The sequence below is a fragment of the Myotis yumanensis genome, unplaced genomic scaffold (assembly GCF_028538775.1).
Source record: "Myotis yumanensis isolate MYYU_CA2020_CCGP unplaced genomic scaffold, mMyoYum1.0.hap1 SCAF_8, whole genome shotgun sequence".
NCBI lineage: Eukaryota > Metazoa > Chordata > Mammalia > Chiroptera > Vespertilionidae > Myotis > Myotis yumanensis.
In genome coordinates this window covers 48,026,224-48,048,919 of record NW_027223759.1, presented here as the reverse complement: position 1 = coordinate 48,048,919, position 22,696 = coordinate 48,026,224, and the positions used below count along the sequence as shown (strand labels likewise).

General features: G+C 44.3%; 1 protein-coding gene across 1 annotated transcript in view; it reads right to left on the bottom strand.

The window, feature by feature from the left end:
• Positions 1-22,696, bottom strand: part of STK39 (serine/threonine kinase 39) — a 279,377-nt gene that overhangs the window by 213,760 nt on the left and 42,921 nt on the right. Inside the window, exon 2 of the mRNA XM_070422811.1 lies at positions 2,467-2,579. Within this exon, the coding sequence (XP_070278912.1) occupies positions 2,467-2,579 (113 nt within the window). The remainder of the gene's footprint in view (positions 1-2,466; positions 2,580-22,696) is intronic.

Below are 22,696 nucleotides of genomic sequence, written 5' to 3'. Positions count from 1 at the left end.
TAGACAACCTATACTATATATTCCATTTGTTTTTGTTTGCAAAGGACCTGGCAGTAAGATATCCTAAAGAACCATCATCATCATCCCCACCCCATCTCTAGAAATATCAAGGTCAAAGGCTCAAGATAAAAGAAAGATCAAAGCAATAAAACAAAATACCTTCTTAAATGAAAATAGATAATCATCCTATAAATAAAAGGTTAATATGCAATTCAACCAAACAGCAGAACGACTGGTCGCTATGATGCGCACTGACCACCAGGGGGCAGACACTCAACACAGGAGTGTCTCCTGCCTCCACAGCAGCAATAAGGATATCCAACTGACAGCTTAGGCCCGCTCTCCAGGACATCCCCCAAGGGATCCCAGACTGTGAGAGGGCGCAGGCCAGGCTGAGGGATCCCACCAAGTGCACGAATTTTGTGCACCGGGCCTCTAGTGCATATATATTAACACAATATGGGAATTAAGGGGGGGGGGGGGGGGGGAGATAAATTAACAGGAATAAGCAAATCCACAAATCCTATGACCTCAGATTAATGGTGTTAAGCATAAAGACATAAAAGCAGCAATCCTTTTACTGATAGCTCCGCCTATATCACAGGAACCTCCAAACAACACTGATAGGCTTCCTGGAATGACTGTCTCCTGTGACCTCCACTTGGACCCTTACACAGCTACCATCCCTTAGAGCCGATAGCTAATAAAAAGCCAGCAGAGGGAAACACGGATGCTTTGGGCAACAATGAGAGCTTGGTGGAGGCCAGGGGCCACGGCACTGGCCCAGAAGGCGGGTCCCAGAACTCAGACACTGTGAACATAAAGCTTATCCATATTCTGTACAGTATTCTGCTGGTGGCAAAAGGATGGCTGTGAGACCTACAACAGAGCACCACAACCAAATACATGGGCAAATTCTTCAGTGATATTTCCCAACAGTGCATAAGTTTAAAGGTATACTCCAAATTTTTTTAAAAAACAAATGTATACTTAGGATAGCTGTAGAATTCGAGGCTCCTAAAGCCATCTTAGAGACCTTCCCATTCAACTCTCTTTTAAAATAGGGCAAAGTTGTCGGGTAACTTGACTACAGTCAAAAAACAAGTTAGTGGCAGAAGCAGGACCTGACTCTCCCCACAGTTCATTCAACACTTTTTCCACTCCGGGAAAGTGACCTTGAAAACCAGTCAGATGATAAAGGCACTATTTGATTGGTCACAGTAACAGCAAGCCACACAAGTACACAGTAACAGTTTCAGTGAGAGGAAAGCACCCAGAGGGTGAAAGCCTTTCATGTATCCAACATTTTTTAAATTAACATTAAATTATGGAAGCCCTTGCTTTAATCTGAGTTTTTACTGGCAATCTGATTCTTCAATCCCAGTGAAATCTATGCCTTGTGTAGCTTAATTTAAAATGTAAGGCCAAACAGATCTGGAAAAGTACAGCCTATCCTTGTACTTAATTTATACTATAGTGTGCTGTAATTAAGCCTGAAATAAAAGCTATATTCTGAGTAAAGACAAAAAGCTCTTGTTAATGGCATTCCATTCCTAATGTAGAATATAACAAAAGACTTCTTCATTTGGAGCCAGCGGTCATTTTAGTTTGTAGCTTCTATGGGGCTGTTGGACTAATATTTGCACTGGGATTAGTGTTGGGATAACCAATCAGTTAACTCTTCCACTGTGGTCTTCTATTATTCTCAAATAAATGGCCAAAAGGCAAAGAAGAAAATTGGCAGGCAGAACGACAACTATATTTATGAGATTAAACTCGCAAACCCTTCACAGTTTGCCGGGCAACTAATAAACCATTTGCCAAGCTGTTCATTTAATAATGAGTCAGTTAAGCCAAAAGCAAATGTTCCTTCAACCAATCAATGCTACCAGCATTACAGCCACGCTGACAAGCTCCAATTATTTATGTGGTGTACTTCATTTACAATAAGAAGTACAAGTTGCTGTGCACTAAAACAACAAACTCCTCTGATTGGCCAAACACAAGCTACCCTGCAGTATTCTGAGTAACTGAGTGGGATCTGTAGGCGATTTCGTAATTCAGGAAAGCCAAAACGACCAACGCATTGTTTGGGGAGTAATTCCTATTTGTGTCACGATTCTAGACCGAGGGCCAAAAGCTCCCCACCTCACCCTGCAGTCAGTATCACATGGCCTTAGATCATGTAACTGGGTCTGTTCCCTGGTTTTATAAACTGGTGTCAACACTGAGACCATCCCCACCCAGGAATTATGAGGGCTGAGCAAAATACTGTTTGTCCAAGCACAGCACGTTGTACTCTGCAACACAATCAGAAGGTACAGTGTCATTAATCAGGGGAGGGAAAAGTGTGTGGGCTGCATTCTGAGAAATGCACGTCTCAAATCCCACCACGCTGCCTTAGCTCTGTCCTCTCCTGCTTCTCCCACCCATTCCACAGACCCATATCCCTTCACTTTTACTTACTAATAGCTCGTCCATGCTGGTCTGGCATTTTTCCAAGTTGATCCGCTTTATTGCCACACGTTCTTGCCTGGGTTTGCATAGGGCAGCCTGAACCACAGCAGTAGCTCCGCTGCCTGAAAGGAAATAGAAACAACATAAGCTATCAAATGGCACACTTTGTGGTAACTATTCACGACACCCCCCTTCACCAATATCTATTTTTTTTTAAAGTCTTCTATTCAAAGTATTCAAAACATTACTAGTAATTTGACATCTTTTTAAAGAATTTCTTAAGTAGGAAAATAATTATCTGGAGGAGGGAAAAAAGAAACGCTGGAGTTTTCCACAGTTTACAAAGACAGGGCTAAGGCTCCCAACCTGGAAGGTGACCCCCATCAAAAGAGTTCACTTCCATACAGTGCGTTTACTGCCGCCCACAGCAAAGGGACATGAGCATCAAGTGCAACCCTGCATGGCCACCATCCCCATCCGCAGGTCCTGGTATTTTCTAACATCAGTGCCTTTTAAAAAGCTCAGGCTCTTCTTCCACTTCAGCCCAAACCAAACCACTTCAGCCCGAGCTACGTCACTTCAGGGTTTCCATGCGGTGCTGTGACAACTCACTTGTCTGCTCTGAGCACCCTTAGAGCCTATTTCTTCTGCGCTTGCTCTACAATTAGGAAAACAGACATCCACCTGAGTGGAAAGCGCGACTTCCAAGGATGCCAAGGAAAAGGATGCGGATGTGTAATTACAAAAGCTGTTGGCAATCACGTGAATTGAATTTCCAATTCCTAAGGTTTCCCGATCGCTACCTAATGCACTCAAACTCCTAGGAGACCGAGTCATGTCGTTATTCATGTTTTAAAAGAGCAGAATGTAGACATGTAATGATTTGTGGCAGAGCACAAAGAGCTCTTCATTGGATTTATATTCCATGGGGGCAAAAGAGATCTCTAGGTTAAGGCATCTCCACTCTGCAAAGAATCCCAAAGATCTCCTCCCAGTTGCATAGATCCGTGGTCAGCAAACCGCGGCTCTCGAGCCACATGCGGCTCTTTGGCCCCTTGAGTGTGGCTCTTCCACAAAATACCACGTGTGGGCGCGCACATACAGTGAGATTGAAACTTCGTGGCCCATGCGCAGAAGTCGGTATTTTGTGGAAGAGCCACACTCAAGGGGCCAAAGAGCTGCATGTGGCTCTCGAGCCATGGTTTGCCGAGCCAGTTTGCCGACCACTGGCATAGATCCTCTGCCACTTGAAGACTGGCGATGAGAAGCACAGCCTGTGCTCAGGACTGTGCACAAGGGGCCCAGGAGTGACCGTGTACCATCCTCCTTACAGTTCTGTTTTTTTCAGGCACAACCTCTCCCATGAGTCATCCACTATCTTCAAAAGGGAGAAGGAGCATCTTTTGGCCGTAAGGAAGAGGTCGGTATTAGGTTGTCTTACGTATGTGACAGGAAGGCAGGGCATTTCTAGTGCAGATCTAGGCTGTATCCCACAAGGAAGTGCACGAATGGGGGTCTGTAGAGCTAAAGTTCTGCCCTTTCTCCTGCCCTGTGGCCTCATCGTCAGCTCTGGTCCCTAAATGACCCACCCACTCAAGCAGATCACCCGAATGCTCCAAAGCGAGGTCTCCAATGTCAAGATCCCTGCTGCAGGAAGTCCAACCTGTGTTTGCTGGAGGTCATGCTGACTTGCACTGCACAGCAGGCACTTCACTCAGACAATTCTCCTTACGAGCCTCTGCTTTTTATTAGCCTCGTTTTATATGTGAGAAACTGACCCATGCGGCGGGTAAGTACCTGAGTTGGAACCTGAGTCAGGTCTGCCAGACCCCAGACTGTTTCCTACTTCACACAAACCACAGCATACACTCTCTTCCTCCCTCCCGGTGGCCTTGCTAAGGAAATATCTTCTTCTGTCCTAGATGGTTGAAGAAAAGAGAAACGACCGAGAGGGAAGGTAGATCTCACTGTCTCTAGAGTTCGGTTCCAGGAGTGAGTGCTGATGTCAGAGGGAGTTGAGAAGGGCCTCCCTGTCCCTAACCTCACTGCCTGCTCCATCAGTGGCTACTCCCAGGCCTGCTGGATTGGCCTCACTGGCCCTGCAGATCACAGCGTGCTGGGCTCAATCCAGAATGCTCCAGATACCAGCGCCAAACACTACAAAGAGCCTGCTGATAACAGTGCATTTTTTCCAGTCAAGGTCTCCGAACAGCAGACTGTGGCTGAAGGAGCGGCACGGAGAAAGGGGCAGGGAGCTCGTTAGCACTGGGTCTGGTACCCAGCAGAGAAGTCAACAAACATCTTTAACCAGCTGCTGATGGGAAGTCAGTCTCAGCCCTACCTGTTGTAAATCTCCCTCCAATCCCACCCCTCCCACCTAATCCACATTCCAAACATCCTCAAATCAGGGGAACTGAAGAACAGGGGAAAGGAAACCAAATTCCCAGAAAGGATAAAACAGGTGCATGTAATGTGGGGCTACCTCTCCTAGCCAAGTCCTTGGCTATAAAAGCCTCCGGACTTCCACAGACGCATGCAAGACTATGGATACAAATACAAAATCTACAAAGCAGGAGGGAGTGGTGGGAGGACGCTTTCATTAAGAGCTTTACAACCAGAGAATTGTTATTGCTTTACAACGACAGCTGGCTAAAGAACAACTGGCAGCTTCTCCTCTCGTTAGAGAATAAATATGAAACGTCATGACCTGAGATGACTGGTTAACCATTCACTGGACAATTTGGGAGACCCCTGCTTTGAGTCCAAAGATTTCCTTCAACTAAAGAGGGAACAAGAACAATATCAGAGGTGCAGGGAGCCTTAAAGAACATCAAGTCCAACCTTCACTTGATGAATGAGGAAGGGAAGGGAAGAGACCTCTCACCAGAAACCCAATCAGCCAGCACCCTGATCAGGACTTCCCAGCCTCCAGAGCAGTGAGACATAAGCTGTTGTTTAAGGCACAGGCACCCATTCTTTGGTATTTTGTTATGGCAACACGAACTGACTAATCCAAAAGCCTTTCAGCGTCTATTTTAAGTCACTGTCCCACTGTCACCCGTGCTAAATAATGCCATACAAATTAGAACTTCTCAAAAGCCTCCTAGTTAAGTTTACAGCAATAAGAGGCAAGATTCAACTGAAGGGTCTCTGGTAACCAGGCCACTATAGTGACCAAGTCTGAGATTAGCAAGACCCTTGAAAAGCAGGTGAGACAGAGATTCTATCCATCCCTGGTCCTTATTCCCTGCGTAATGTTAGGCCTAATTTCTCTCCAAACCTCAGCTTCCTCGATGGGCCTAATAAAATATACTTGTAAGGCCTAATAACATAACGTGCTTCACAGCAACTCAATAAATGTTCGGTTCTCTCTCTCTGGGACTCATTTCTGCATCAGTAACATGAGAAAGGTAGACTCTATCTGAGTATATATGGCGCCCAAGGGAAAAGAGAGAGTTTGGAAAAGTAGCTATGACTGTTCCCTTCTGCTTACCAAAAATATTCAGTTGGTTTAAAAGGGGGAGGAGGGCTAAACTGGAATATCAGAAACCGAAATGATTTCTAAGGTCCCCTACAGCATGAAGAGTCTAAGAGTCTAAAATATAAGAGAATAACCCAGAAAATTCAGGAACAGCTATGAATTAATATTCCATGGTTAAACTTCTCGCTGATAATGTACTTTACTAATCTAAAAAAACGGTTTTTAAAAATTTTTGTCCATTCAGAGCACGTGAGTTCATATCCTAGCCCTGCCACATATGAACTAGCTGCTTATCTTCGGGTGATTTTTGTCACTTCTCCATGCCTCAGTTTCTTCATTTATAAGATGGCAATAATAGCACCGAGCTCACAGGGTGGCTGTGATGATCAAATGAATGAATACACTGTAAGCCCTTGGAAGTGGGCCTAGCATATAGGAAGCACTAATTAAATCTTAGCTAGTATTACCCCTCAGGGACATTCCTCCAGGTCAACTTGTGTCCTGCCAATTTGTCGTTTTAATGCTACATAATATTTCATGATGCTGATGAACCACAATTTATTCAGCCCTTCTTCTGTTGGTGAGTACTCTCTTCATTCCAAGTTTCTCACCCCTCCCTCCTTCCCCCAATAAGAACAATGTTGCAGTAAACATCTGGTAATTTTTTTAATGTAGATTAATTTACAAACATTTCTTTATGTTAACGTTAAGTCATAAAGTGGTCAGCTGCTCAGTAACCCATAAAAGTCAGGATTTTAAAAATAAACCAAATAGAAAGGTATATTGCATTAGCCTCTGACATGAATGGTGACCAGTGAGAGAAATTCTGTCATCACACCCCACTTAAATGAGGAGCTCCAGCCCAGAAGTTTAATAAGCACTTGCCCATCTCCTGAGCACGTGAACGGACTCCTTAATGATATGCTTACCTGTCCTTTCTCAGTGAATATTAACTTTCGCAGGGCTGTCTCAGGCTTTCTCTTTGGAGGTGTGGGCTGGTGGCGTGTAGTAAACAAAACCAATGGCTTTGGTCCAGCTGATGATTTCTTCCAGCTCTCTTTACCCAACTCACTCTGTGTGCCCTATTTATATCCTGTGTCCAACCTCAAAGCCCCTGTGGCCAATGAGGTCACCTGAGGGCCAGAAGCGGGCCCGCGTGTGAATGGACACACGTGAGCTCCGCAGGGGTGCAGCTGCCGCTCCGCGTCTGCCCATTGTCGCCATGGGAGGTGGCTGACCTAGCATGGCAAGAGTCTGATTTTTGCAGGAAAGCTGAAAATCCAGAATTTTGTGTGAGACCTCCCAATGTGATAATGTTGGCAATTCATTTTTTTAAGTATTAAAATACTGTGAGTCACATAAAAGCTTGCTGTAGACCGTGATTTGCCTCTCTGTGTTACTGCTATTTGGCTTCAGAGGTGTACCCTTCCTTCCTGGATGGTCCAATTGGTAAATTATTTGTTAGGTGACACATATGAAGTTGCCATTCTTCTAGACAAAAATGACCACATGCCCTATGGTTCAACATAATACAGAAGTGGACTCGGATCCACGGGTCCAAACGGATTCACTACATGTTGCCGCCCACCTCATCCTGCTATTTCACACAAAGAGAAAAGTACCAGAGCTACTCATCTGCCATGTGATGTGTGCTGTGTGGAAGGAACACGTGCACAGTAAACTCTCCCGTCAAACACAAAGAACAGAAACAGTGAGACGGGGGTTATGTGCCATTTGTCACACGATTCCTTTACAAAACAGACACTACGTCTGGCCTGTCTGGAAAAATGGTACACAGCCCTCGTGTACACAGTGCGCTGAGCACAGGAAAGCCACCATTCTCAAGGCAGCTACAAACAGCTGATCCTCCCGAGTGACCTGGTCTGTGTTACAGCCAAGCTGGCTGAGTTATGTCCCTCTGCCTCCGTCAAAAGAAGCAGTTAGTAGAGCTTGCTTCTGAGGTTGTTGGAGCATACTGAGAGCTTACCAAAATAAATAAATAAATACATACACACATACATACATACATACATACACACACACACCAGGGTGAGGTGGAGAAATGGCCACTCAGTGAATGTACTTGCATTTCACCACTCACCTGGATAAACCCCCTCTCTCTTGGGAAAGCATGGTTTGTTAATATCTTTAGAGATCACAGACCTTACACCAAAGAAAAGCAGCACTTACATAACTCAGCAAGAACCATCCGATAGCACAGAAAAACAAAAAGCAGCCTGGGGTTCTGATCATAAGAGAGATAGAAGGAAACGTGTGTGGAATCAAATTGGAATGAATGAAATGTCAATAAACTCACCTTGAACCTCAAGCTACATCTAAGCCAAAAAATTAAATTAAAAAAAGAAAACATTGAAAAAAATCTATACTATATTTAGTATATAGTATAGTAAGGGGGTGAATTGGATTATCTAACATAAAGAAAATCATTAGAGACATTATTAGGAGGTACGGTGAAATTCCAAGCACCAGGTTAAGAGGGGATGGTCTGTAGGTGATAAGGAGCTGTTACACAGCAAACTCTAATTTCCATCTAATTAAACATGATTAATATTGGGATTTACTCCTAGACACTTTTTGTTTTCTTAATGATACACACTGGCTAAAAAAATCACTCTGTGAATATATTTATTTTCCAGTTAAAAAAACAACAACAATTAGTCTGAAGAGCACTCAGAGGCAGACCCCCTCAAAGGTGAAACTATATTGTAGGATTCTAGTCCTAATGTGGATGCTGACCAGCCTGGAACTTGGAGTAAACAGAATCGCCATCAGTGATGGCATTTATTTTTCAAGAAAAAGACTATCCTATTTTGATTGGTGGGGGGGCACCCAGTTGTTGACAGCCTAGTCCCAGGGATTGGCTATGATTCACTTGAGATGCTAACTTCGTTAACACCAAGCAGAGTTAATCACATCCTCTCTGCTCCCAGAGATTCGCTACTGCCTCATCGTAGCACTCACATGCTCATGAAGTCTCCCTCCACCTCCTTACTCCTAGAACCAGCCCTTTCACTAAGGCCCCTGGCCACTGCTCAGCCTGTGGGAGTCACACAAAATGAGGCAGGCTAAAATAAAGCAGGACCTTCTGTGATTCTACTGGGGTATAAAGAGGTGATATACAACACCTAACAACGTGAAGCGGTACAGATAGGAGCTGATGACAGCCCTCAAAATCCACCTCAGGAAACACCGTATCAGGGCCTACACTGCAGGAGGAACACATTCCCACAGAGCAAACTGGACTTTTATACTCACTTAGAGGTCACTTTGAAGTCCTTGCACCCTGCAAACTCAAAGCCCCATGATCTGGCAGGACTGAAAAAACTGCCTGTTCTGTTCTGAGGGGGCAGCAACAACTCTCAGCAAAACCCACTCATTTTACTGATTAAATCGACCAAATAGAAGCCAACATTCCACAAAGGAATGTCCATTGCTATTCACACAGATAAACAGATACACCCACTGGCAAAGGCCAAAAGACACAAATGTCCTGGTTCTAATATGGTATGATGGCTGCTCCAGTCGCCTGGAAAGGGGAAGGGCTCTAGATGGAAAAGGAAGAGCCAGTATCTACTTTGCCATCAGTTGCATTCACCCCTTCTCAGCGACACGCATGTTGCCTTTGTACGAAGAAGAAAAAGGTATCCCTCTGCACGACAGCAACCTGGGCGTGCAAGGCCTGAAGGGTAGACAGCACAACTGGGAGGGAAGCTCCGCTCTCCAGCAAATTGCATCAGAGCTTGTTGGGCTGAACGAGGGTTAGATGTGCAGCTCCATGGACAACGTATGACCTTGGTGACCTTTGGTCACAGATTAACATTCCCAAAGCCCCTATTCTATAAAAAAAAGAAAATTAGTGAAGTTTGTTTCTAAGCCCCAGGACAACCACCTCACACTCAAAGAAATAGCCCCATGAGAAGGCCCTGAATTAAAACAGATTTTCTCAAAGCCTCTGAGACCGGGTAACTACATTAGAAACACCTAAGATATCTGTTTATAAAGATGATTCTTGAGCCCATGTCCAATCTATTCAATCAGAATTATTGCAACTGGAGGCCTGGAATCTGTATTTTAATAAGTTTCTCCAGCAATTCCCCTATGCTCTTGAGAACCATGAACCCAGGATATTGGCTTCTCTCCCCGCGCTCCCCTGCCAGGACACCAGGTCTTCAGAACATGTATCAGGGGACAGTTGGGAAACAGATACCTTTGAATATATATAAAGAATTGGTTCAACAGGTGTTAGATACCTGAAAAGACTGACAGACACAGACCAGAGTAACTTTAGGAAGCAGCACCCACGCCTAGGGCTGGGGAATCCAAAGGGGGTACGGGGTCATCAGAAACTAACAGTTTAGAGGAGACCCACAGAGCTGGGACCCAGACTGCTGAGAGGCAGGTGCTGACTCCTCAGGATCTCTGAGGAAGGACCGTCAGTGAGAGTCTGCATGGAGCTGGGACCAATTATCTAGGGCTGGCTGGTGATGGCATCTCCGAGAAGCACCAGGAGGCTGGTTCCAGGATATGGAAAGATGGAGACCAAAAGCCCTGCTGCTGCAGTGAAAGGCCCTTTCTGGAAGGAAGCTGACGGGAACGGTAAGCAAACAGGATGAAGCATGTCCCTTCTCCCCCTCCAGCTTCCCAGAATTCCTCTAGCACCCCTATTAGAGTTTAACAGGCAAAGAAGAAATGTGCTTTGTACCAGCCCAATAAGCAGCCAATCTAGAAAGGTCTATCTAAGGCTTAAGACGGGCACTTAATCAGGAGCCCAGGGGCACAGAGTGTACATCAGTCCCAGAGGCTGGGGCCTAGTCCAAGTTCCATCTAACAGCAGCCAGGCATCTTTATTTTTTTTTTTCAATTCTCATTTTATCCTGTTTTCAAACATAATTCCTAATATGACCCTTTCTAATGTCTAACACTCCCCAAATGTTCACTTTGTACTTCCAAGCCCAGCCCAGCCCCACTGTACTTCCTCCTGGTCATGTAGCCGCTATGAGTGGGAGTCTGTGGCCAGACAGCCCCACCTGCCCTGTGACCTCAGGCAAGCTGCTTGTGTGTTTGTGCCTCGGTGTCATCCATTATAAAAAGCGAACGACAACAGCCACCTACCTCACAGGATGGCTATTGATACTAAATGAGATAATGCATGCAACCATAATACAAATGGACGTGCCTGGCACTTAAGTGTTTAACTATGTTTTGACTATTAATATTAATATTATAAACAGTATGATTATCCTAGATACCAAGATGGACACTAGAACTAGATCTACTACAAGTTTTGTTTTTTTTTAAAGCCTTTCTTCCGCCTCTCCATCCCCCATCACCACGGCTCCCATGGAGCCTCAGTTCCTGCCAGCCTCTAATGAACTCCATCTCCTTGCACCCTGCTTATTCATAGCCAGCACTGAAAACTAACTACTAGACTACCTGATTCGATGTACAGAAAATTAGGGAGGGAAATGATTGTTTCAGATCCACTTCTCCGGTAATCAAGTCTTTGACTACCACATACATGAAGCAGTAGCAACTAAACAATTTCTCCTAGTTCAAGGACAGATGGGGGGTGAAATCCATTCATGTTAATGCCATCAACCTGATTTGATCTCCATCTGATTTGATTTTACTCATAATCAAATTCCTGCTTATCTGGTCTCCCCTGGCAACCTGAGGTTCTACCCCCAGTTACAGCCATAGAACAAGAAGTAAAGGCAAGAACCTGAGGCTCTCCCCCAAGTTACAACCATACAACAGGAAGTAAGGGCAACCCCCACAGCATAGAGTTCTTCTCCCCGCCTCTGTTTGGACGAACTCTCACCCGGAAGCAGGGAGGGGTGATGCCACAGTCTGAAATGACAGCAGACAAGGAGAGGCATGAGGGACATGGAGTGCTGTTACAGGAACACAAGTGTCCAAAGCAGTGGAAGCAGTGTCTTGGCGTTCCCAGCGGGCCCTGAGAACATGGCTGAGCAAGAAGGAAGATGAAGAAACACCCCCATGAAGGGCCCGACAATCCACCAGGCCCTGACGGAAGCAGCAGCATGCTTTCAGCTCCTGCCTCCTCCAGCCCCACCCTGTGGGTCCTCCTAATGGAAGCCACTGGCAAGACCCATGTTACCACCAGTGGGAGCCTGGCAGGATCTCAGGAGAACTCTCCCTCCCGTCGTCTTCGGCCTGGGTGCCAAAGTGCTAGGACTATGTAAGAACTTGAAGATGTGCAGAGAGCATCCGGGGTCACCTGCATAGCCTATGAAAAGGTCGATGCTGATTTAGTAGGTGTAGTGGGGTCTGAGATTCCATGTGTGTACAAGCTTCCAGGGGACCTTTGAATTGCTAGAGCCCAGGGGATATAGCTGATACAAATCACCCAGAAGTCTCCAGGCACCCACCTCCTAACCCGGCAGAAAGTTTAGAAAATTCTTGACTCAACCCCTAGTTCCCTGTGGCTGCCTGGGGAGGGGAAGCAGAAGCCCGAGGAGTCGGGCAGGAGAGACACCAGCCTGGGGGTAGCACTCCCTGGCTTGCAGGAGTCCAGGAGGAGCAAATGCCTCTCTAGGGAACCGCACTTGGGAACTTTATGTGCATTAGCCCTTCAAAAAGGAAGATTCAACACTCGTCCCCTTAACATGTAAGTTTACTGCCCCATTTTTAGGTACATTTTCAGAAATTCTCTACAAATAGAAGATGAGGACCTACCTCAATGAATAAAGTGCAATGAAACTTCAGAATTATTTCCCGCAACTATAATTTAATTGGGCCTCAGTTATCTAGGAATTTATTTTATTAATCCAGAAAACATGATTCCTCAACTATCACGGGTAAGTAAGGGTACACAGTAAACAACGTGGAACAGCCATATCACTGTATATGCTTTTAACATATATTGGGCCCTCAGTCACACTCACACCAAATAACTAAACTTGATCATAGCAATACTATGTTTAAATTCAACATAGACAAATTACCTGGTATAACATTTCCAGGAAAAGAGCCATTACAAATGTTGTTGTTGTTTTTTAATGAAAACTACTTTCTTACAGCATGAGATCCTAATATCTGTGACCGTATGTCTAATGGGAAGTAGATGGCATAAGTTTCACTAGGACTAATAGCCAATCATTTGTTACCTTTTTTTATAGCTAGGCTGACTTGATTGATAAGTACTTGTTAAATTGATCTGTTAACAGATAAACTTGTTCATTTCTTTTCTGTTTCATTTACTACACAAATAAATGATAGTATTTACTTTTACATCTTTGCTGTCAAGTTTTGGGTCAACTAATACATCTACCTTGAACTCTAAGCTCTTAGAAAGCAGTTACCCACATCCTTGATTTGCCATGTCCACTGGCCAGATGACCCCTCCTGCACATCTATATAATAAAAGCCTAAGCGACCATTACGGCAGAACAACCAGAATGACCGGTTGCTATGATGCACACTGATCACCAGGGGGCAGACACTCAACGCAGGAGCTGCTCCCTGGTGGTCAGTGTGCTCCCAAAGGGGGAGTGCTGCTCAGCTGGGGTCATGGCTATCGAGCGCAGCGGTGGTGGCAGGAGCCTCTCCCGCCTCCACAGCAGCACTAAGGAGCAGTGAGCAAAGCGGTAAGGAGCAAGGGGTCCCAGACTATGAGAGGGCGCAGGCCGGGCTGAAGCCCCCACCTCCAGTACACAAATTTTGTGCACCAGGCCTCTAGTAATGTTAATAAAAACCTGTTGGTGATCATGGCCAGGCCCTCAGGTCTAGGTTCTGGGTACAGTATACGAACCAAAATCCTGAAAAGCCCAAGTTTTAGATTCATTATCCTCGTGTGTCAACTAGCTTCACTTTGTTACTTCAGCCCTTCCCGTCCCAGTAAGGAGAACAAAATGGACAGACAGGTGTCACAACGCCCCCACCATTGATGGAGATGGGGTGGGAGAAGTGCTTGAAGCACAGGATCTACTAGCTATGTATGATAACTGTAACAACATCTCCAACACACAGAGAATAACAGCATCTTGAAGTTGGACAGAACGTCAATTTACAGCTCATACAAACATGTGATGACAGGGAATATGTACTTGTTTATTCATTTAGCAGATTTTACTGAGCTTCTAGAATCTGCCAGGCACTACTTAAGGTGCTGGAAAAGAGGCAGAGAGCAAAAAGCACCTGCCTCCATAGAGTTTACATTTTAATTGGGGGGGGGGGGGGGGGGGCGGAGGTAACAATCATAAGTAATATCATTTCATTTTGTAATAAGTGCTGTGACAAAAATATAACTAAGGCATGATAGTGATTGGTGGGGGAAGCACTTGAGCTATGATGGTCAGGGAAACCTCTCTGAGGTGGTGGCACCGGGCTGATGAGAAGGAGCTTCCATGCAAACTTCCATAGGTGAGGCGTTCCAAGAGGAGGATCACATATATAAAGGGCCTGAAGCCCTGTCCTCCTGAACATTATCTGGGGGGAAAAACATTCAGGCACTAAAATGGAATACATGATCACTTGCTATAATCATCACTGTATTTTATAATGAATCATCTTTACAAAAACTCTGCCACCAGAGCTGGCCCATCCACTAGAATATATTCTCATTGCTCCAGATGACAATTTCAAAGTCTCGGGCCCCCAAGCATTGTTCGATCAACCTCTGACATCAAGAACAAGGAAGGGTGAACCTCCCCTTCCTGCTATAGCCTACTTCCAAGTGAGGAGAGGCAAGCAGAGCGGGGATGTTTCCACATACTGAAGAGATAGTCCTGGGGAAAAAGGCATATTTATGTGCACTGGCTCCTATGAGGAAACATTTTATAAAACAAATATAAGTATTTGGTATTTGAAGGTTTTCTTTCCCCATCCCACTATTTTACTTTTGGAAGCTTAAAAGAAATAACCAGTCAAATGAAACTTTTTTCATCCCTTCTTTAAAGTTAAACTATACTAAACATAATGGAAAAGAGTGTTTTAAATATGTTTTTAAAAATCCCATCACTCAGCCCTGACTGGGTAGCTCAGTTGGTTGGAGTGTCATCCCACACACCAAAGGGTTGTGGGTTCAATCCCCGGTCAGGGTGCCTAAGGGAGGCAACTGATCAATGTTTCTCTCTTCTCTCTCTCTCTCTTTCTCTCTCTCTCTCTCTTCTCCTCTCTTTCACTCATATCAGTAAAAAAAAATATCCTTTGGTGATGATTAAAAAAAGAAAATTGAAAAAAAAATCTCATTATCCAAACACAACTATTTTCAGGGTAGCATATTATATTCTAATCCTTATTCGTACACAGACACACATGCAGCTAATATACACTCACATATAGAGTCATAATAATTACAGTTCTATATTATGCTATTTGCATTGTGACAGGCTGTAAACATTTTTCATGCTTCTAAAATGTGTTTATAATTATACTAGTTGCAACACGGCATCGCAACTTGTTACTGAACCATAAATTAATGCCTTTAAGCCTAAAATTGAACATTTGAATCCTCCTTCCTCTCAGTTTTGTATAATAACTTTAAAGGGATAACCCCCTCTTTGGCACAAATAAAAGCTAAAACAATGCCAAATGCATAAAACATCGAAGCTCTTTGTAAAATCACTAGATGTCAATGATTTGCCAAAGCAAGTGAGTAAAAAGAAATACATCAACTTCATTCAGGGATTATTCACCTAGGCTACTAGGATAACTCATAAAGCACAACAGGAAACCAGCTGAACTTGCACCAGAGAGTGTGAACTGTTGTTGTTGTTTCATGAATGAATAGCATATGGACTCAGATGGGACATCACATTCTCTGCACTGTAATTTCACCAGAGCCTTAGCCTTCGCCAGGTGGCTAAGCACTCTCAAGAGTCCACAGATGACACACTTACACTTTAAGGGACAACTCTCTGAATGTTTTAAGAACAGTACTGCATTAATTAAAATAGTTTACTATATTTAAATGTTTGGATAATTTAGACATATAAATAACATAGACACATGTTACACATGGAGAGAATACTATACTGCGCTCTAAAGGTGTCCTAAGGCTTCCTAATTCCCCAGTGTCTGTCTAGAAAAAATGTCACATGCTCATGCAATCACCACTTTCCCAGCTGGCCTCCAGATTCTTCACGATGGCACCGTATTTTAGGCAATGCTAAAAGTAGCAGAGTGGCAAGGGAACTTCGGGGCTTTAGCTTCAGGAAATGTTTAAAAGAAGAATCCCGCATCCCTTGATACCCCGATGCTCCAGGGGTTACACCGTCCAGCAAACATGGGGCTGGCTCCACTGAAGCTTGTCTGTAGCTTTAAAAGGAGGCCAGGAGTCTCTGAAGACCCCCGCCACCTCGGAGACTAAAATGGGTCACCTCTCCCGTGTTTTTATTCACTGTCCCTAACATGAGTCCAACCACTTCAGGAGGATGTGTGAAGGAGAAAACGTGGTGGTATCTACAGCACAGATTGGATCCCATCATGGGAGAACTTCTTCCCTGAAAACTGAGGGAATTGTGTTAACTGCACCTTTTTTGAAGTCACTGGTGGAGAAATGCCACTTTAAGGCATTCCATGATGAGTCCCTTTGAAATGGGAAACGTCAACCCTGGACTTAACATTATATCGATGCAGACTTTCACATCTTCTGCCAGGGCTTCCACTGGACAGATTCCAAGGCATGTCCAAATCCTTGGACAACTGGTATTCGGCCATATCAAATACTGCTTGAAATAATTAAGCTGTCAGCAGAGCCTTGGAAATGTTTGGCTATAAGAGGATCTGGATGTCATATTATGTTTCACGATAGTATCTGACCTGCATTACAATTCCGCACGTTCTCCAGCCAGACCCAGAATGACCAAGTAGGGCCAACAACAACAAAGAATGTGTATTTTCTATTCACCTTCATTTCTCTTTAGAGAAATGTTACTTTAAAGTAACATTTCCATGATTTTTTTTTCATCTGTGTATCAAAAACTATACACCTAATTATTTAAGAAGTGAGAAAGGCTATGACTAACTAGACCAGTGGTTCTCAACCTTCCTAATGCCGCGACCCTTTAATACAGTTCCTCATGTTGTGGTGACCCCCAACCATAACATTATTTTCGTTGCTACTTCATAATTGTAATTTTGCTACTGTTAGGAATCGTAATGTAAATATCTGATATACAGGATGTATTTTCATTGTTACAAATTGATCATAATTAAAGCATTGTGATTAATCACAAAAACAATATGTAATTATATGTGTGTTTTCCGACGGTCTTAGGCAACCCCTGTGAAAGGGTCGTTCGACCCCCAAAGGGGTCGCGACCCACAGGTTGAGAACCGCTGAACTAGACCCAAAAAAAGTCCATGGAAATATTAAATGAACGCCATTAGCCTAAGAAATCAGCACACTATAAATCTACAAGAAACATGCATACCCAACTAGCATCTCACCTCACTCTCAAGTCTAAATCAAATGTACTGAAAGGACACTGCTAAGTAAAACTGGAATTAAAAACTACTCAGTTCAGCTGGTTCTTTCTTTCTCATTTTTCACTACCACCTAATCATTCAACATTCACCTTTTATATCTGCACCAGCTTATGAATAAGTAGAGGTCCTCTCCTCTGTTTACTATGATGAAACCCACAGAAATGTCTACCTGCCAGGGGCTCAGACACCCAACAATCTCCAACAGAACCATCTACTAACTCAGTCAGGCGAAGGCTTATTTAACAAACCTCTTCTATGTGGGACTGAGAAACGGCAACCAGAACAACTTCAGTCTTTGATTTATATATTTTTCATGTAAGACTCACAGTCACAACTTCAAACTCATTAAATTCAACCGACAGAACTTTCCAGGGCGTTCTTAGGGGAAAAAAAAAAAATGTTAGCAAGGAGTTAAAGCTCTGAAGGCACGTATCACATGGTTTACATTTTCCAGCTACACTCCCCAGTTGACTGTTAATTTCTACCTCACACTTTCATTTATTAAATAAATGATGAAAATTCCTTCCAAGATTTTCTTTTTAAATATTTTGGATTCGAAGCCCACGTTGCAGGGGCCCAACCTTGGCTGGCAGCAAGACTGTGCCTGAAAGAACAGTGCGGGGGGGGGGGGGAACTACCCCACAGAACGAGATCTGTCTGAGAACGCTCGCAGACCCCGCGCTGCGGCACAGGAGGAGCACTGGGATATACTCCTGGGCAAGCCTGGGATGTTTATTTTGTCCTTATGTCAGGAAATTACAAACATGCATTCCAGGAGTTAGCAAGCTCTGGTCCTCACAAGTCCACTGGTGAGCCAGCCTCCCACTCCTCAAACCTCGGCTTCAAACAGAAACTCTTTAAAATATGAATGCAGTCAATAGTCTATATTGCCAGGCCTACCACAACAAGAGAAAAGATGAACTAGACACAAACAATCAGCAAGTGTATGGAATATGGTCATTTTCATCCCATTCCTAAAGGAACGCAATTTGTAGCTGGGGGGGGGGGGGGGGGGGGGGATCCTGTCCGTGTCTTACCTCTTTTTCCCCCCAAAGCCTTCCAAAACCCCCATTGAGAATAAACACCACCTCTGTCCAACCTCCCCCACCCCCATCCCAAATCACAAGTCCCTCGGCCAATGAACAAGATTTTTCCAGCCTGGGTTTCTGAGCTGGTTCCCAAAAGACTTAGGACTCTAAGTCAAAGTAATGTTCAAGGAGACCATCCAATAAAAAGATATCTCTAGTTATCATTAAAAACAAGAACAAAGAACAGTTCTGTCCTTCTTGAAATAGCTCTAAAACATTATTCTGTCACAGGTCCCAGAAAAACAGAAAACAACTAGCCAGAGATGAGGCTTCCTAAGAAGGCTGAGGCCTCTCTTTGTCCAACAGAAATCACGGGCGCAGTAAATTAAAACACCAAGTCCCTGCTTACTCACAAGTGCTAAGGATCCCATTCACTTATACATCCAACAACCCTAGGAAGTATTTTATTCCCATTTTATGCCTGAGAAAACTGAGGCCCAATGTCATTTTTCGTAAGTGCAAAGATGTGTATCCAGGTCTCTCTGATGTGGAAAGTTTCCTTCCATGTGACTCCCTTTTATAAGCAGGAGAAGTAACCAACTGTTTTCTTGCCCTCCGACTGGTCATTTACATGGTCCATCATGATGTGGCCCCGCCCCCAATTCCACTCAAGGATAAGCACTTCCATCATATGCAGCAGTGGCCAAACTGCCAGAAAGCTGCCTCTGGATTGGGTCACTACAATCTAAGAGACATAACACATGTAAAGTTTGGAAAACACCTTGAGAGATTAAGAAATAGAGGCTATAAAAAAATAAATTGTAAAAGTTAACTGAGATCAGTTTGGGAGAAGATGATGAGCACACATTTTCACCTCCACTTCAGACCAACTGACTGCAGCATAAGGGACTTAGGTTAGATGTGCAGATGAACTTCTGATAGGGAAGAGTGTAATACTGGCATGGAGGCTATATAATGCCACTGGTGGGAATATTTTCAAAAAAGCACCTTTATATCTGGGGTTTCTCAACCTCGGCACTGTTGACATGCTGGGCCAGATAATTCTTTGTTGTGGGGGCCTGTCTTGCATATTATATTGTAGGATGTTTAGCAGTATTCCTGGCCTCTATCTATTAGAAGCCTGTCACATTCCCGCACCCCTCCCCAGCTGTAACAACCAAAGGTGTCTTCAGAAACTGACAAATGTCCCAGAGGGTGGCGGGAGAAGAGGTCAGCATCTCCCTCAGTTGAGAGCCACAGCTCTGAGTCAGAGGTGGTATCTGCCCGAAAGAGGAAAGAGGAAGGAGGTGGGGTGGGAGAGAAACCAGATGTCCTTTTCAAGCAACAAGGTCCTGACCCACCCAGTCATTGAGAACAGAAATTGCCTGAGGGAAAAATCAAGGCACCTGGACAACCCAGAAACGACTGACCTGCCTGAGATGGCCAGGAACAGACTGTCCTCGGGAAGAGATGGGGACCAAAGAAGGGAAGAGGACTCGCTTTGCCTGTGGGACCCGGTCATGTCCAGCCAGGGCTCCACAGGCCCCCATCCCCAGGAAGGTGTTTTCGCTGAGGTTCAGTTTATGAGAAAGAACACGTCAACGCTGTCACCAGTGTCAGAGTTGGGGCTACTTATCGTTTTGAATGCGCTGACATGACACTGAGATTGAACACCCTGGAACGTGGGAAACGTGGGAACAGAAAAAGAGGGACAAACACAGAGCCTGCGCTCTCTTGAGGGTCTGCAGCCACTTGAAAGCACAAGAAAAGGTTATAGGATTTGGGGAACCAACGTGTGTTCTTGAAATGCTTGTGAAAGGCATCACATGCTCGCAGAGAAGGAAAACTACAAGGGTTCTGGAGGGTTTAACAGGGCAGGCTCCTTGTCAAACAGCATTTAAGTGCCTAAATACACAAGGCGCTATGATGGGAACTGTACACAAAGCAAGGTCCTCACACCTGGCCTTACCCCATAGGATATACAGCTGAAGGAACTTTAAAAGCGGGCACTGGAGAGATACAAGCAAGACGTGTTTTCTGTGCCCTCCAAGGTGGCCCCACCCTGGCCCCTCAACATTCCACCACTACTAGGCAAAACATGAAAGATCCTGTCACTCAATCAGAAAGGCCAGGTAAACTGGCAGGAAATGTGTCTACAGCAGAAACAAGGGTGAAGTTAGAGAGCAGAGCAACAGTGCCTCATATGGCAGACATGAGATCAAGGTTCCTCGGGTGACTTGGGGCAAATCATATGAGCCCTAACTATAAAAGGGGAGTGCTTGTCTCAGCACACTAAGGTGTCTCTACATTCTCTGACATTTCATAGTGTTATAGATCTATAAGACAGACAGATACCCAACTTTGCTCTCACTTCTGGGAGAGAATAAGGAATGAAAAAACAAGGGTTTTCTCCAGGATATCTTTGAGGATCCAGTGTTCAAAGATAGTGATCAATCCAAGGTAGGTACTGAGGGGAGAGAGAACACACCCACCATCTCCAAGCTTCCTGTGATGGATGCCCTTGGGCAGAGAGAGGCAAGAAGACCAACCTTGCCCTTCCAGAGGAGAGGAAGCCAACTCCATTAACACAAGTTGGGTCCAATATAGGAGCATAACTCCAGGGAAATCCACTCACTCTGAGACTCCAACTTCAGGAGAGATTCATTTAATACCCCCCTTTCGCCTTACCAGGTACAACACCCCATATGCAGAACCAGTCAGAGAGCTGTAAGCCTGCAAGCTGCTGGCACAGAGAAACGAAAGCTACCTTCTCAGCTATATAAATGACCAAGGTTGTATTCAGTTCTCCTCTGAGTACTCATGAACTGCTACTGTATGAGAGTTATTATCTTTATGCCATTTGCATGGTTTCCATTATTTCTTTTAATTTTCCTTTTTTTTTGCATACCCATTGCCCTGTGGGATATTAAGTCTCAGTACAAAGTATATGTCTGCAAAAATAATAACACAAAATGTCAACGAAGATCTAAATTGCTTTGGCAGCTCAATGGAGTAAATCATATCCACTGCCTAGTGAAATAATGAAGAAAAAATTATTTGACATGTGCCTTGAACTATGGGAAATGAGTAACCCCAGCTAACATTTATGGAGCAATTTAAATGTACCAGGTACTGCGGTATTATGCACACATTCCTAAAAACTAAGAATCCCATGAAGCAGCTATTTACTGCCATATTACAGATGAAGACACTGAGGCTTGGAGAGTGATTTGCCCAAAGTCAAACAGCTGGTCATAGAAGTAAGCTCCAAATCCAGATCTGCCTGCTCCCCAAGACCATGGAGGGAAGAGGAAATGGGAAGAGTTGCTGAGGAGAAAGAACAGGGGTAGGAAAGGCAAGATCAGAGACGAAGAACCAAGGCAGTAAATAGCCACCAAAAGTGGCTCATCAACTGATCCAGTCGATTGCTTCTCTGTGGATGTTCTGGGTATAATAGTAGTAGTATGGTTACACATTCCAAGGCCCAGTAACAAACACTCGTGGGGAAAAAAAGATAATAGAATCAGTGTCCTCATAATGTTTAATATGCTTAAGAGTACATGAAAACTCTTTCCTAATCCCATTGAGATTAAAAATAATAAAAATAGTAACAACAATAATAATGAACATTTTTACCAGCTCACCACCTAAGCTCTGGTTAAGACCACGTGTTGTCATGAAGAGTTAAGGATTTGCTAACCTACGAGATCACACCACCCTAAAATGATCTATCGACCAAGTGCAAGTACACTTTTGGAAACAGACGATGTCAACAGAATGAAAATCAACAACAGGACCAACAGAACCTTCTGGATTTCCTGGAAGCAGCAACAGCTATCCTTATACTTTTCTGGAGCACCATACTGCCTGGGTTGTGGAGAAAGCTACGTGCAGAGAAACCATCATGAAATACTGGACCCTCTCTAAGTGCACTTTTCCTTATAAATTCACTCCACCATTTCCTGTGTTGTAGTTGACTTCCCTCACATCTGCATCTCTAGTTCCAATCTCTTCTCCGATATCCCAATACTCGATTAGAAACATGTGGTAGACATTACCAGGGTTCACCATTTCTCCTTCCTAAGCACAAAAGCACTGCATTACGTTGCAAAAGACAGGGCCACGTAAATGGCTGGGCCAATGAAATATGAGCAGTGGTGAGTGGCTCTTTACAATGCAACTCCTCCCCCTCCTGCAGCAATCAGATGACAAAGCCACAAGACCTAAGCTGCGTGGATCACTGAATTGCTGCAGA